Raw genomic sequence first — 16,862 nt, forward strand, 5'->3', positions numbered from 1 at the left:
TGTATTTAGGCTTCAAAATTCATAAAAGTTGGGTTAATTTGTGAAGATTATCATTATAAACAATACATGTAAGAATCATAAACTTTTAGTTGTCAGAGAGCTTATTTTCTGCAATAATCCAAAAGCCAATGGAAATAATCTATTGGATTTTTGTCGAGGGAATGAGGGTGATGCGAACTTCTGGGTTGGCCTGCTAAATGTGTCATCGCTGCAGCACTCTATAGCCAAGAAAATGATGTAGTCGAAACTTACATTCTACTACATTAAAAGAGGGGAAAATTATTAAAAGCATACCAGCATATATCATATTGACATTTAGAAATTGCAATGTGTTTTCATGTTAATATATATTAAAATTCTCATTCCATAGATAGATAGATAGATAGATAGATAGATAGATAGATAGATAGATAGATAGATAGATAGATAGATAGATAGATAAATTGTAATTTTGTGGCCACCTGGGGGCACCTCGTGTACCACGATTAGTTACTGCCCCATTGTTAGCATATTCAAATATGTTTATGAGGGTCGGGGCGTTACCTGTTTTGGAACCTGAGTATCCTGTATATATAGCTCAAACTGAGCTCCTGAATCCATAGACTATGTAGTTCCTTATGTGCATGTACTGTATATATTCTTTGTTTTTTGGTCTCTATCTGACTGTGTCTGATTCCCCTCAGAGTTTCAACGATATCTGTGGGATTTTATTTTTTACATTTACAAAGGAAATATTGTGTTTTGATCCTGCATATCAGTTTATATCTTCGTAATGACCTCAAATGAAACTGACATTTACTATGAGAATGTGCTTCTCTGCTATCCACTCCTGCCGGACTCCTGTCCAAGAGCTCATCGTCTTACTATCCTTAAAGTGGCATTGTATATTTTCATGGTGCTGATGATCCTCACAACAGTTTTTGGGAACCTGCTGATCATCATCTCCATCTCTCACTTCAAACATCTACAGTCTCCAACTCATCTGATCGTTCGCTCTCTGGCTGCCAGTGATTGTCTTCTGGGCTCTTTGGTCATGCCGTACAGCATGGTGCGATCTGTTGAAGGCTGCTGGTATCTGGGAAATGCTGTGTGTAAAGTGCATTCTGGTTTGGACATGACTTTCAGCATTTCTTCTTTAATACATCTCAGTTTAATATCTATTGACAGGTACTGGGCCATTTGTGACCCTTTAAGGTACAAAATGAGGGTCACAAACAACATTGTGACTTTATTTACTACATTTACATGGCTGTTTTCATTTCTCTACAGTTTTTCTATTGTGTTTTCAGGTGTGAACAAATTTGGCTTGGAGTCGTTTATCATGCAGGTTTACTGTGTGGGAAGTTGTGTTCTTTTTTTTAACAAACAGTGGGGTCTTATTTGCTCACTTCTCACATTCTTCCTCCCTGGGACGATCATGAGCTCTCTTTATATGAAAATCTTCCATGTTGCAAGAAAACATGCAAAGGTTATGTCAGAAAGAGTGACTGTGGTGACAGCAGGAGGGTTGAAGAGCCAAAGCTCTGCACAAAGAGAAGGAAAAGCAGCAAAAACTCTGGCCATTGTTATGGGTGTTTTTTATCTCTGCTGGATGCCTTTTTTTACCGCCACTGCTGTTGATCCTTTCCTCAATTTCGTGACTCCTGGTGATGTTTTTGATGCTTTGGTTTGGTTTGGATACTTTAACTCCACTTGTAACCCATTGATCTATGGTTTTTTCTATCCACGCTTTCAGAAAGCCTTTAAGATTCTCATATCCACTTATATCTGTTGCTTCAATAGCTCAAACACCTTGATACTTGAATGAATATTATCATATTGACTTTTATGCATCTTTTAATGCTAGTCCATCCATGAATAAATAATGTTAACTTTGTTTAAATGTAAACATGTTAATGCTATTGAAAGAAATTATTATATCTGGCATGCATTTTCCTCTCCAGTCTAACCATCCCAAATGTTAAAACATATGTCTTGAATTGAATTGAATCAGGGCAATGCTAAAATAATGTATTGCCTTAAATGGTTATGTTGTTTAAATTAATATTTTTTTAGCTAACTGTGATTTGTATATGTACATTTCTGAAATACATAACTTAGACAGTCACCTTTTATAACAGATCACTCTAAATTGTAATGTGGACTTTCCTAGAGAGAGAGAGAGAGAGAGAGTGTGTGTTCATAATATATAGATCTTAATAGTTATTCACCGTAAATATAATAATTTTTTTTTTTATATCATTATTCTTTGCAAAGTTTCTGATGATTGTGTGCCAACACTGACACTCATAAACTCAACACAAATAGTGTAATTACTACAATATTGAAATACGTTTATTGAAAAAGCTTTCATGCAGGTTTTATGCAATTATAAATAACATTTGATTCGTTTTATTTATTTTTTATCTGCAATATTTTATCTAAATACTTGTGTGGGAGAGATACACTGGACTAACCAAGATGGACAGGTTTATCCATGGTTATATAACATCTAACATAACAACCAAAGAGAAGATGGGGTTTAGGGTTACATTTTGCATAAAGGAATAAGTAAAATCTGCAATTGAAAATGCCTGAATACATACGTATAGCCTATTAAATAAAATCTTTAAGATTAAAGCTGCAGTCCGTAGTTTTTCCTCTTTGTCGCCATCTCTGTTCGAAATCGGCAATTGCAGTCATTCGCGTAATTATCAACTTTACGTGGGTTGTGCCTCGGTACGGCACAGCGCGTATGAATCCAATGTGCGGCTGTCAGTCACCGCGCCGGTGTGGATACTGGCATTCACAATCACAGATTCTACTTCTTGGAAGTATGACCAACATAAGAATTTTCACCGGAAAATGTCATCTGAACAAGTAACATCCACTTTTGTTCTGACCAAATAAGGGAAAAAAGCATCGCAGTAACTCGCGCTGATTAACGATCGCTTATCATATCAAGTCAAACCGTGCAAATTATACTTTGTTCTCAAATTGTTAATGTTAACAACATCAGCATTGCGTGACTACATTTAATGCCCTTCCGATATTTATCCTTTCACATGCCCGGTTGCAGTCTCTTTTTTTTCTGTAGCCACTCCGAAGTCCAAAGTCTTTTGCATTTTACAACGGGTGAATCTCCAGTTGTCACTGGTGATTGTCGTTTGAACCTTTCTGGATCTGCCATCAAATTGATAAGTTTAATTATATTAAGTGCTGTGAGAAAAGGCTATAAATCTCCACCTCCAACATCCTCACACGCAATATAGCCTACTAGCCGAGACTCTTCTTAATGTGTACAGATGTGACGTAATGACGCAAAGACATGCTCGAATCTCCCGTGGAAATCCACCAGTACCACTGAAATTAAAAACATTATTACAAGCTTCCCGTTTTGAATCGAGCTACGACAAGCAGATAGTTTTGAACACTGGCTGGTTATGTACTTGCTCAAAAATTTATTTTGGATAATTTTTAACCCAAAAAGGTTATGGACTGCAGCTTTAAGTATCAAGTATTAGTCATTTAAATGTTACCAATGAGTTAACAGGTCCTATTTTAACCAATACAGAGGGTTACCATGTGTTACAATGTGACATACCAGATTCACATGAATCAAATATTTATGCTTAAAACGATAAAACTAAAATATAAACCTCTGGAACATCTGCTTGAATTATTCATGTATGGTAAGGATGTGCTTTAGGCTAATTGACTGGCAGTTCTGAAGCATTTAATATGAAATTATATCACAAGCTTCTTTTTTTAAAAGAGATATACAAGAAATCAAATTTCACGTAGCACTCGTCCAGTGATTGCACAACAATTTTTTTTCTGTTATTTCTGTTAATAGTGAGACAGAGACTCCTTACAAGGATATTCCTACTCCTTCCTGTGCGCTTCACAGTCATCTCACTTTTCCAATCAATAAAATACCATCTCAGGAAGAGGGAAATCTAGACCTACAAGATTTTTTGGCCTACTATTGCTATCCAAAAAAAAAAAAAAAAAAAAAGCCTTATCAGTATAACTACTTGTTTGGTATGTCTCAAACCTTGGTAAAATAGCTATCATCTGCATCAAATAAAACTAGTTTTGAAATCTTCAACTTGTCCCTAAACTGCATGTACAAAATAAATCTCAAGTGCAAATAGTGCAGTTACAACCTACTATTGGCCCTGTCCCAAATGGAATGGCCATCTACTGGTTGTAGCGGTAATTTAGTGTCTTTTTTCATTTTAAAAGTGTTTGTTTTTCACCAAGTGTTAGTTTTCCTATACATCGTGAAACTTAGTTTTACAAATGGGGACAACCTTTGAAGGATATTCAAAAACGTTTTTGGTCATCACATTAAAAATAACAATTGGATAATATTTAGACTTTTGAGTTATGAAGTGTGTCAAGTTTACAGTCCGATGCTGACGAGCAGAGGTGAAGAAGGTCAAATATAAGTCATTTTATTAAAGAAAGTAAACTCCAATAGAGAAAAACATAAATGAAACAGTGTGTAGAACACAACAATACCAGACAATGAACTGAAGAAACTGAAGAGCTTATGTAGATGACCACTAGCAGTGTTTTATTATGATTATCCTGTTTTTTATATTATTATTTTATGTGACTTTTATTTTGACATCATGCTATCTGCAGGGGGGGCCTTTTTCTATGCTCACACGCTCACTCATAAAAAAGGTAAACGCAAGAAGGCACGATATAAGCAGGGCCGCATTAAAAGCTCACTGGGCCCCGGGGCTATGAGTTACTTCAGGGCCCCCCACCACTACAGGTCACCAACTAGCTAAATGTTCTATCATTATACGAGTCATTTTATCCATCTATGATATACTTCACAGTTAAGTTATATTACTTTTAAAACGATTTTTTTATCATATCAAAATTTAATGGCACTAACATTTCATAATTCTTGTGACCAATTTCAATATCACAAAAAATAATCAAGCTTACCAATGACAAGAGTAACAACAAATAACAATAGAACAAAGGCACATAAGAAATCGACCTTGAAAAACTTAAAAAGCACTGAATATTATATTGTATAAAGTAATCAAATATACAATACATAGTTTTCACTATAAATTCAACATTCATTCTTATTAATTTTACAAAAGTGATTCATTCAAGGGCAGTAAATTACTTTCTTTCTGATGTTTGATTAACATTATGGACACAAATGGCGACAGCAGCTTTATTAGCAGCTACTGTCACTTTAAGACCTCAGGGTCGGAACTCAAGTGCGCTGTGCAAAACCGCCTCAAGTTCACCATCATTTAAAATAATTTGTATCCAAACCACAATGATTAAAAACGCGTTTAATTTATAAACTTAGCCTACATCATGATGTCTCAGCAAAATTTACATATTTCTACCGGATATATTATCGCCAGCCCTTTAGGCGAATATAGAGTTTGATCAAACACAAAAAGCAAGATCAAACATCCATCAAGTTAATAATCAAACTTACCGAAAATTTGTGGGGTCGACGATGACGCTGTGTTTTAAAAAATAGTCTAGACTCTAGAATGAAGTGAATGGGTGGAGGCGATTTATTGGTTGATGCATGCGTAGCTATATTCTAATAAGGCGCAGGCACTCCAGGCAGCCATCTATAGGCCTATGTGCAGCAGCAGGTCGATCGTTCACAAGTTAAATATAGAATAAATGTATTATGGTAAATTAAAACGTGACGTTTCATTTCACCATGCCCTGTCCTGCTGCCCACGGGGGTTTGATTGACAGGCGACCTGGCCAATCATAACGCCGAATATGCAATTTTGTCCGACAACAAAGCTGTCAGTAGATGAACGTCGGTGGACTTGAACTTGAAAACGGTCATAGCTGTCAACCCTCACGTTTTTTCCGGGTTTCTCACGTATTTTAGCTCTTTTCCCGCTGTCTTCCCGTTTTAGTATTTTCCCGTAAAATATCCATAGACAGTAAAAGAAATGGACACAGCGACCCCATAGACTTCAACGGAGAAAAGTGAAGTCAAATAGAAGCACTCACTTCCTGATTGCCAAGCGCACTGCGCATGCTCAAACTGAGCTTGAAGACGTAGTTGTGACGTGAGCAACCTGACTGACAGTTGTACGTCATCTAGTAGCGGTGCCAAGCAGAATCTGAATCATTCCCTTCTGAATCTTGCAGAGCCGGAGATCGTGAGTATTAGCTGTTCATGAGCTCGCAGCAGGAGCAACTTTATGACTCTCTATGGGCTTTTCCCTTGACTTTATGCCTCCACGTCCCCCGATTGCGCGTGAGCTTCTACATCTGTCTTTACGGTCATTTCTCTTCTATGCGACAGAGAGTCGCGTGTTATGACGCAATCGTTAGCCTATTTGTACAAAAACTGCTTCTACGGGGCCACAACGTAAGATACAAGGTAATGGAGCATTTTATACATTGTCGTGTTTCTTTAGAAATAAATAATGGACAAATGGAGTCTTTAAACGTCTCAGATGTAAAGTTATTCGCTGTCAAAGTGACGCAAAAATGAATGGGAGTCAATGGGATGCTAACAGCAGGTGAAGGCTTGTTAGCCAATGGCGGCGCCCGGGGAGACTTCAGTTTCCGGCTGGTGGATTACCCCCTTGAAAATATCCCGTATTTCTACGCTCTGATTCTGTGAGACGTACAAGCTCGGGCAGATTCGGCTTGAAGTCGTTCATCCTCGGATGCGGCGCCGCGCGCGCTGTTACAAAAAAAGCTGTGCAGTGTGCACACAGCCAAGCGAAATGGGGTCTTGCCGGTCTTGCGCACCCAATCTCTTTATCTCTCTCTCACTCATATGTAGTTATAAACTCTTTAGACTTTTAATGATTAGTACTTTATTTTTAAAGTTTGTGGGTAAGAATAGTGTAAAAAAAAATCCCTTATTTTGGGGATGGATTCCGGGAAATCTCCCTTATATTCAATGTTCAATGTTGATAGCTATGAACGGTATTGTTTAAATTATTTAAATAACAATATTTGAAAGTTGAGACTTTGTTTCATATCAACAGTAAGCTGCTCTGAACTCTCTCTCGTAGTCAATTGTGTAACGTTAGTCTTTGCCCCGCGATGTATTTTTCACTGCGTGAGTGAGAACATGATGTGCGTGACTCGTGAGAGCCGCCTGGCTTGTCACACAGTAACTAAAAAAGGCGGGTCTTTGCGAACGGTCACTATGATATTAATGATAATGATTCCATGATAATGCATGGATTATTCGGCAAAGCGCTACTAAATAACAGGGCTAATTTGTGGGGGGCGTTGCGTGGTAAGGCTTTGGCAATCAGATGGCTAGTAGTATCTGCTCCACAGCCAATCAAGGGCCCCCTCCTTGTTCGGGCCCCGGGGCTTTAGCCCCGCCTAGCCCTATTGTTAATGCGGCCGTGGATATAAGACAATGCATGTTTCGAGTCAGAGGTTGAAAAATATTATTGTAACCTTCAACTAAAGTGTTATTCCTCTGTACTTATTTGTTTGGCAGTAATAGTTTGAGATTAGTTTACGAAGTTGCTAGCTAGCTCTCTTACGTCAAAGTTAAAGGAGAACTCCGGCGCAAAATGAACCTTTGGTCTAATTACACATTGTTACCTAGTCAACCGTTATCTGAGATTTGTTTTCATGATTATCGAATGTAAATAGTTTTATCTCTACAAACAGTTTAGCCTATAAAGCTAGTATAACGCTAGTATATTGGGCATAGTGTAATGACAAATAAAAATCGCTTGTTAATACCACTAACAAGGCTCAAAATAGCCCCACACTAGCACGGTAGCATAATGAGGGTCCCTACCTTCAAACCGGAGCATTGAGAACTTTGTCAGTGTCCAGACAGTTTAATAAGAAGATATTTTAAACATACAGTCAACTTCGCGTATACAGGCAGAAGCCATCTTTGAAATACAGTCTTTACCAGTCGATCTACGAACGCATCTATGAATCTATGAATTCATTTCATATGTTCATGTAAATAGTAATGAGATTCATTTCATGATGGTTGTTACCTGCTATGCTGTTATCAATGTGATGCTATCTTGCTAAAGTGCTTTTGTCAAAGGATTATTTTGTATCTGACTAAACTGCTTTTGTTATTTTCCTTTTAAGTATTCACGGTGTTGGTGTTGACGCTGAGCACAGTGTTGGTGCAAAGCACACTTGTCTGAATTAAAGTACACCCATATGGAAACACTCCCAAGCCTGTTTATTCCAAATTGAAGGGCTGCTACAGCTTAAATACACAGGGTGATGAACTCAATACCGAACAGGTGAGAACTAATTAATCTAAAACCAGAGCAAAAAATGAAGATTGGGAAATTGGAAAACAGGTAACCAAGGAAATACAAATGAAAAATTAATGAAAATGAAGACAAGCAGGCAGACTGTAATAGATGGTGGTAGAAGGGCCCATGGAGGAGTGGATGGTGGAAGGGCCCATGGAGGAGTGGATGGTAGAAGGGCCCATGGAGGAGTGGATGGTAGAAGGGCCCATGGAGGAGTGGATGGTAGAAGGGCCCATGGAGTAGTGGATGGTAGAAGGGCCCATGGACGAGTGGATGGTAGAACGGCCCATGGAGGAGTGGATGGTAGAAGGGCCCATGGAGGAGTGGATGGTGGAAGGGCCCATGGAGGAGTGGATGGTGGAAGGGCCCATGGAGGAGTGGATGGTAGAAGGGCCCATGGAGGAGTGGATGGTAGAACGGGCCATGGAGGAGTGGATGGTAGAAGGGCCCATGGAGGAGTGGATGGTAGAACGGCCCATGGAGGAGTGGATGGTAGAAGGGCCCATGGAGGAGTGGATGGTAGAAGGGCCCAAGGAGGAGTGGATGGTGGAAGGGACCATGGAGGAGTGGATGGTAGAACGGCCCATGGAGGAGTGGATGGTGGAACGGCCCATGGAGGAGTGGATGGTGGAAGGGACCATGGAGGAGTGGATGGTAGAAGGGCCCATGGAGGAGTGGATGGTGGAAGGGACCATGGAGGAGTGGATGGTGGAAGGGCCCATGGAGGAGTGGATGGTAGAAGGGCCCATGGAGGAGTGGATGGTAGAAGGGCCCATGGAGGAGTGGATGGTAGAAGGGCGCATGGACGAGTGGATGGTAGAACGGCCCATGGAGGAGTGGATGGTAGAAGGGCCCATGGAGGAGTGGATGATAGAACGGCCCATGGAGGAGTGGATGGTAGAAGGGCCCATGGAGGAGTGGATGGTAGAAGGGCCCATGGAGGAGTGGATGGTGGAAGAAGCCATGTAGGGGTGCATGGTGGGAGAAGTCATGTAGGGGTGCATGGTGGAAGGGCCCATGGAGGAGTGGATGGTGGAAGGGCCCATGGAGGAGTGGATGGTAGAAGGGCCCATGGAGGAGTGGATGGTAGAAGGGCCCATGGAGGAGTGGATGGTAGAACAGACCATGGAGGAGTGGATGGTAGAAGGGCCCATGGAGGAGTGGATGGTAGAAGGGCCCATGGAGGAGTGGATGGTAGAACGGCCCATGGAGGAGTGGATGGTAGAAGGGACCATGGAGGAGTGGATAGTGGAAGGGACCATGGAGGAGTGGATGGTAGAAGGGCCCATGGAGGAGTGGATGGTAGAACGGCCCATGGAGGAGTGGATGGTGGAAGGGCCCATGAAGGAGTGGATGGTGGAAGGGCCCATGGAGGAGTGGATGGTAGAAGGGCCCATGGAGGAGTGGATGGTAGAACGGCGCATGGAGGAGTGGATGGTAGAAGGGCCCATGGAGGAGTGGATGGTAGAAGGGCCCATGGACGAGTGGATGGTAGAACGGCCCATGGAGGAGTGGATGGTAGAACGGCCCATGGAGGAGTGGATGGTAGAACGGCCCATGGAGGAGTGGATGGTAGAACGGCCCATGGAGGAGTGGATGGTAGAAGGGCCCATGGATGAGTGGATGGTGGAAGAAGCCATGTAGGGGTGCATGGTGGGAGAAGTCATGTAGGGGTGTATGGTGGAAGGGCCCATGGAGGAGTGGATGGTGGGAAAAGCCATGGAGGAGTGGATGGTGGAAGGGCTCATGGAAGAGTGGATGGTGGGAGAAGCCATAGAGGAGCGGACGGCCGACGAGGGTCTACTGTTTAAGCCCTTTCTAGATTTTTAACCTATTTTAACCTACTTCTGGGGCTGTATCTAAGCTTGAGTTGAAGCTGCTTCCTCTAGCTCCTCTACTGCGGACAGCAAGCCAAATACGTTTAACCTTAATAGCTTAAAGATTATATGGGCAAACAAACTCATGAAACTACACTGACAGTAAAATAATTAATTTAAGCACTTTTAAAAAGCGCGTCTGGGTATTATTCTCATAAAGTTATAGAGTTCTGCAGGGATGATATATTTTTGTAGGTCAGAACCCAGAAACAAGTTAGCATTTGAGCACTTCCAGTTATTCTTCGCCCTGAAGTCAATGGGTGTTTTTGTGTGTTTTTGATTAAATGCTTGAAATAAGGTCTGTGGTGAACACAAGCTCAATATATTTTCATGCTTTTTTCTATGATATTAAATACATCAGTCATACCCTCTTGTGATTATTTTAAAAGCTTTTACTTGTCTTGTAAAAGGAAGTTGATGACAAGTGGCTAAATGGGACTTCAGAGGTTGTCGGGGACATTAAACGCCATCAGCCGAACAGAGAAAACTCATCTACTCACAACTCCTTGTGGTTATAATTGTGCTCTTGCAAACTATTGTAACTCTAACTTTCAGGGAAAATGTTTTTAAACAAAGACTGAAAGAGTTGTCAGAGGCTTACTGATTGTGACGTTGAACTCATGTGACCATGGTGTAGTTTGTTTTGACTTCTGTTGATTGTATTTTGGCTTCAAAATACATTTATATACATAAATACATAGCTCACGACTCCATATGTTGGCTCGATTTGGTAAACAAGTCCTGTTCTGGAGTCTGGCTGCTGCTTTTAAAGGCCAGACTCTGCCCATTTTTTCAGGCACCACCATTGAAAGGTAAGTGTCAAAAGGTGATATCTTCCACATTCAGATTGACATAAACAAGCTCACCCCGGCGGAGAAGAACTACGACATCTGCAACAGAGAAGGAGCCCCTCAAGGAGTGGATGCTTTGGTTGGAGGGTGCTCAACATGCATTCACTGTATTGACTGACCACAAGAATTTGGAATACCTGAGAGAAGCTAAAAGACTGAACCCTCGCCAGGCCAGATGGGCTCTGTTCTTTATCAGATTAAATTTGTCCATTTCACGCCCTGGTACCAAGAATGTCAAGGCTGACGTACTGTTCCGTCTCCACACTCCAGAGGATATCCAGGAAGAACCAGAGCCCATTCTACCCTCGAGCCTGGTGGTGAGCCCCATCCAATGGTCCCGCGATCAGCCTACCTCCTCCAGTGACTCTGAAGCCGTTCCGCCGAGGTGTCCACCAGAGCTTCAGTACATTCCCAGGATTCAGCGCACTCCACTTATTAACTCCGTGCATACATCTCAGGGCACTGGCCACCCAGGGGCCAACTAAGATAACTAATACCCCTTTTCCACTAACAAGAACCGGGTGCTGGTTCAGAGCCAGAGCCAGAGCTGGTTTGGAGTTGGTTCGACTGACAAGCTTACTAAGAACCGGTTTGCCTTTCCACCGGCTAGAGAGCCACAACAGAGCCAGATCTTACGTCACTGCATATCCGTCTCATGTTGCCCAGCAACGCTAGTGCGGTAGCGCCAAACACAAACACGCCAGGCTTGTTCGAGATGCATCGGCTTCTCGCAGATCGATCGCCGCATGACATCAAAGCACTGCGAAAGCGATCAAAAAGCACAAGGAGTCGTATGATCTCCAAACACTCCCGCAGCTCCGATCGGTCCGCGCCGCTCCGATGCATCTCGAACAAGCCATCAACAATAACGGACGTTGCGTTACTATGGATGCTCATGGGTTTGCAAAAATACATCGGAATCCAACGCGTTTGTGCAGCTCGCCGTAACTTACATAGACGGATATTATAATCAAGCTGCTATTAGCTCGATTAGCTGCTATTTAAAAATGGCGGTCACAAGTTTCTATTCGTCTTGTTGGTCACGGTAACCCCGCCCCCAGCCCCTGACGCAAGCGGTTCTTACTTGGCTCTGTTCTAGACCAGCAATGATTTGGTGCTACTTAAGAACCACTTTTCCTGGTTCGAAGCTGGTGCTTTGCGTGTGGAAAAACAAAGAACCGAATTGAAACTAGGCTCTGGCTCCGAACCAGCACCAGCTCTGCCTTGGTGGAAAAGGGGTATAAGACATTAGGGGTATAGGGGTATAGGACAAGATATTATCTGGTCTTTTATATCTCTCACCTCAGTTTTTGCCCTTTTTCGTTTGCTCATGGGCTAAATTTGTGGTGTGCTCACTCCTAGGTGAGAAATAAAAAATAAAACAGAGAATGATAGATAGATAGATAGATAGATAGATAGATAGATAGATAGATAGATAGATAGATAGATAGATAGATAGATAGATAGATAGATAGATAGATAGTCATTTTGTCGCCACCTGGTGCCCCGATTAGTTACAGCACCATTGTTATCATATTCAAATATGTTTATGAGGGTCGGGGCGTTACCTGTTTTGGAACCTGAGTATACTGTATATATAACTCAAACTGAGCTGCTGAATCCATAGTAGTTCCTTATGTGCACGTACTGTATATTTTCTTTGTTTTTTGGTCTCTATCTGACTGTGTCTGATTCCCCTCAGAGTTTCAACGATATCTGTGTGATTTTATTTTTTACTTTTACAAAAGAAATATTGTTTTTTGATCCTGCATTATCTATATCTTCGTAATGACCTCAAATGAAACTGACATTTACTCTGAGAATGTGCTTCTCTGCTATCCACTCCTGCCGGACTCCTGTCCAAGAGCTCATCGTCTTACTGTCCTTAAAGTGGCATTGTATGTTTTCATGGTGCTGATGATCCTCATAACAGTTTTTGGGAACCTGCTGATCATCATCTCCATCTCTCACTTCAAACATCTACAGTCTCCAACTCATCTGATCGTTTGGTGTCTGGCTGCCAGTGATTGTCTGCTGGGCTCTTTGGTCATGCCGTACAGCATGGTGCGATCTGTTGAAGGCTGCTGGTATCTGGGGGATTTTGTGTGTAAAGTGCATTCAAGTTTGGACATGGCTTTCAGCATTTCTTCTAAAATACATCTCTGTTTAATATCTGTTGACAGGTACTGGGCCATTTGTGATCCTTTAATGTACAAAATGAGGGTCACAAACAACATTGTGACTGTATTTACTACCTTCACTTGGCTGTTTTCATTTCTCTACAGCTTTTCTATTGTGTTTTCAGGTGTGAACACAATTGGCTTAGAGTCGTTTATCATGCAGGTTTACTGTGTGGGAAGTTGTGTTCTTTTTTTTAACAAACAGTGGGGTCTTATTTGCTCACTTCTCACATTCTTCCTCCCTGTGGCAACCATGAGCTCTCTGTATATGAAAATCTTCCATGTTGCAAGAAGACATGCAAAGGTTATGTCAGAAAGAGTGACTGTGGTGACAGCAGGAGGGTTGAAGAGCCAAAGCTCTGCACAAAGAGAAGGAAAAGCAGCAAAAACTCTGGCCATTGTCATGGGAGTTTTTTGCATCTGCTGGCTGCCATTTTTTACCGCCACTGCTGTTGATCCTTTCCTCAATTTTGTGACTCCTGTTGATGTTTTTGATGCTTTGGTTTGGTTTGGATACTTTAACTCCACTTGTAACCCATTGATCTACGGTTTTTTCTATCCACGCTTTCAGAAAGCCTTTAAGATTCTCATATCCACTTATATCTGTGGCTTCAATAGCTCAAACACCTTGATACTTGAATGAATATTATCATATTGACTTTTATGCATCTTTTAATCCTAGTCCATCTATGAATAAATAATTGTAACTTTGTTTATTAATTGTAAACATGTTAATGCTATTGTAAGAAATTATTTGATATGGCATGCATTTTCCCCTACAGTCTAACCGTCCAAAATATTAGACAGTATTGTCTTAAAATTAAACAGAACAAGACTAAAATATCGAAAAAGTGAAGGGTGCTATTTTGATTCAGATACAAAAACTAAAGTATGACTGGACAGGCTACCCTTATGTAACAAAAAAATATATGGGAATATACTGCAAAATATAATGCGATATATTACATAATACATTTCCATATATGGGAAACTAATACTTATATTTTTCAATATACTGCAATATATGCATTGACTATGTATGGCTATATATTGATACATATAAAATATTTAGAAATGAAGACAATGTAATATTACATGTAATATTCATAAAGTTTTATCCTTTGTTGTGTACATACAGTATATTACACATACATGTTCCCATATAAATGTGAATGTATATACACGCACATATACACATATTCACGGAATGAGTTACAATCAGTTGTTACCACAGTTTTCTAGTTCCCAGCATGCTTTACTTCTGACTGTTAAAGGAGAGTAAATGTTCAAATTAAGTGTTATTTCAAGGGTTTTGCTCAATATTAATATAGGGGGAGATCTGTTAGTGATTTAAGTTATTTTGGAATTTAAAAGGGTTTCTGGTATGTGTGAGTTTTTGAGGTTACCATTGTGCTGAAGACTACAGCCTGTGGTTAGGTTTACAATGGGCTTATTACCATTAAAGGAATATTATGTAAGAATATTGTATCATAATTTCCAAAAATCACTTGCTCAGTGTTATATATTTCTTTCAATTATGTACTTACATTATCCTAAATACTGCCAAGAATTTGTGTATTCAGAGAAATCCACAATTTTAAAAAGTGCCTGTTCCCATTCACTTGCCGCCTGTCAATAACGTAATATCCGAGTTATCCCTAACTAACACATAGAATAACACTTTAACTTTCAACACTCTCAAATGCTGTTTAGTATGATAGTGTAACGTTAGACCAAATGAAGCAGCGCTGCATTACCTCACAAGTTTTATTAGTCAAATAAACTGACCTGTGTGAGTAGTAATTCAGCATTTGCGGGTAGTTCGGTAGAATTAAATGTCCTTATTCCTTTATATCCGTGGGACTCGCGTGTGGCACTGATATCTGTCTCTTATAGCAATCACGACCTGCTTCATTCCAGAGTCATGTTAAAAAACATGAATGTTTTCACTCATTCATAAACATAGCAAGTCCCTTCATTCCGCTTATCACTGCGTCATCAACCTACGCCTTTGTTATTGTAAGAGTTAGCGACCCCTAGCGGCTAAAAAAGTACTTATTGTAGCTTTAGACTATAATTAATATATATATAAATCAATGGTTGTGCCCTCTCTGCCTCTTCAGCACAATGATAGTCTCATTGCTAAATACTTAAAAAAAAGGACTATTGTTAACTAGCTATTTAAGAAAATATTAATCATATATAACATAAATACTTATAAAATATAAAAAATATATTACATTATATATTTCTATATGTGGTGTATATATATATATACTGCATGAGTTATATGTTATATATTTATGTTTTTAATATATATGTTCAATAAATGAATAACACATGCAGTACCATATATTATCACATGTACATTTGTTATTTGTGAATTACTGAATATGAAATTACATACATTATGATATATAAGTAGGCTAAATATATTATCACATTTTTTTTAAAGTGCCAACTCCTTATGTATTCAATATATTGTAAAATATTTACAATGTATATTATATTTACACAGTATATTATTTTCGAATATACCGTTAAACCATTTAATATATTGATCATTGATTTATTAGGAAATATATTTTCTTTGCGTAAGGGTAGTCTTCGTTCCCCATGCACGTGCATCAATGAGCCTTGGGTACTCATGACCCTGAAGCCAGTTCACTGGTGGCTCTTCCTTACACCAATTTTGATAGGTACTAACCACTGCACGCCAGGAACTCCAGGAAAGACCTGCTGTTTCGGAGATGCTCTGATCCAGTCATAGCCATCTCTATTTGGCCCTTGTCAAACTCTGAGCTTTTCACTTGCCCATTTTCCCTGCTTAACACGTGAAATTCAAGAACTAACTGTTCACTTGCTGCCTACAGGTCTTATCCCTCAACAGGTGCCGTTGTAATGATAGGCCCAGAATCAAAGTTATTCACTTCACCTGGTGGTGTCAGTGGTTTTAATGTTGCGCTGATCAGAATACATTTTTACAAATTATAAATTTAAAAGAGTTTTTGTCTCCATCTGGTGGATCAGAATATGCTACTTTGAATGAATCTGTTAAAACAACAAAACGCTATGACAGTGGACTTTGTAGAGGTCAATCTTTCTCTGTCCACTGATTACAAAACGGGTAAGAAAGTGACAAAGATAAATCTGCAACATGGGTAATTATAGTCAATAATGGTTAGGATTTGGGGAAGGGGGTCAGGGTTTTGATTTGGGTAAATGATATAATATAAAAGCAGTGCCTTAAGTTTTTATTAATATAGAAACCTGTTAGGGTAAATTAAATGATTCCTATCTAAAGTATTATACATTTCAGGGACACTAATGTGTTAACAGTTTATTTTCTAACCAGTACAGAAGTTTATCATGTGTTTTCACATATAGAAGCTACAAAATAAACTGCATGCTGACAGACCAGAATGAAATGAATAATTTTTTTTATAGGAAGTGATTTATAAGAAATCAAAGTTCACAGAGCACTCAATGGTTGCACAAAGCTAGCCTTTCTTTCTGTAACTCACTCCTTAAATTCCTGCTCCCTCAACTCCCCACAGTCACCTTTCCAGTTTTGCTATCGATAAAATGTTACCTGAATAACCATTGTAACTATAGTGACAAATGGGAACATAGGAACAAATGGATACAGGAAACAAAGATGAGGAAACAAGTTTGAATGATACCAAA

At 39.9% G+C, this 16,862-nt stretch overlaps 2 protein-coding genes across 2 annotated transcripts; both read left to right on the plus strand.

Annotated features, from left to right (window-relative positions):
* The first annotated feature begins 757 nt into the window (after positions 1 to 757).
* On the plus strand, positions 758 to 1,807 carry LOC130103204 (trace amine-associated receptor 4-like). Its single transcript, XM_056269409.1, has one exon. The coding sequence runs from the start codon at positions 773 to 775 to the stop codon at positions 1,805 to 1,807; it is 1,035 nt and encodes a 344-aa protein (XP_056125384.1). The 5' UTR covers positions 758 to 772.
* Positions 1,808 to 12,783: 10,976 nt separating this feature from the next.
* LOC130103189 (trace amine-associated receptor 4-like) lies at positions 12,784 to 13,818 on the plus strand. Its single transcript, XM_056269398.1, has one exon. The coding sequence runs from the start codon at positions 12,784 to 12,786 to the stop codon at positions 13,816 to 13,818; it is 1,035 nt and encodes a 344-aa protein (XP_056125373.1).
* The last annotated feature ends 3,044 nt before the right edge of the window (positions 13,819 to 16,862 follow it).

Source organism: Rhinichthys klamathensis, unplaced genomic scaffold (assembly GCF_029890125.1).
Source record: "Rhinichthys klamathensis goyatoka isolate OS25496 unplaced genomic scaffold, OSU_Roscu_1.1 h1tg000281l_1, whole genome shotgun sequence".
Lineage (NCBI taxonomy): Eukaryota > Metazoa > Chordata > Actinopteri > Cypriniformes > Leuciscidae > Rhinichthys > Rhinichthys klamathensis.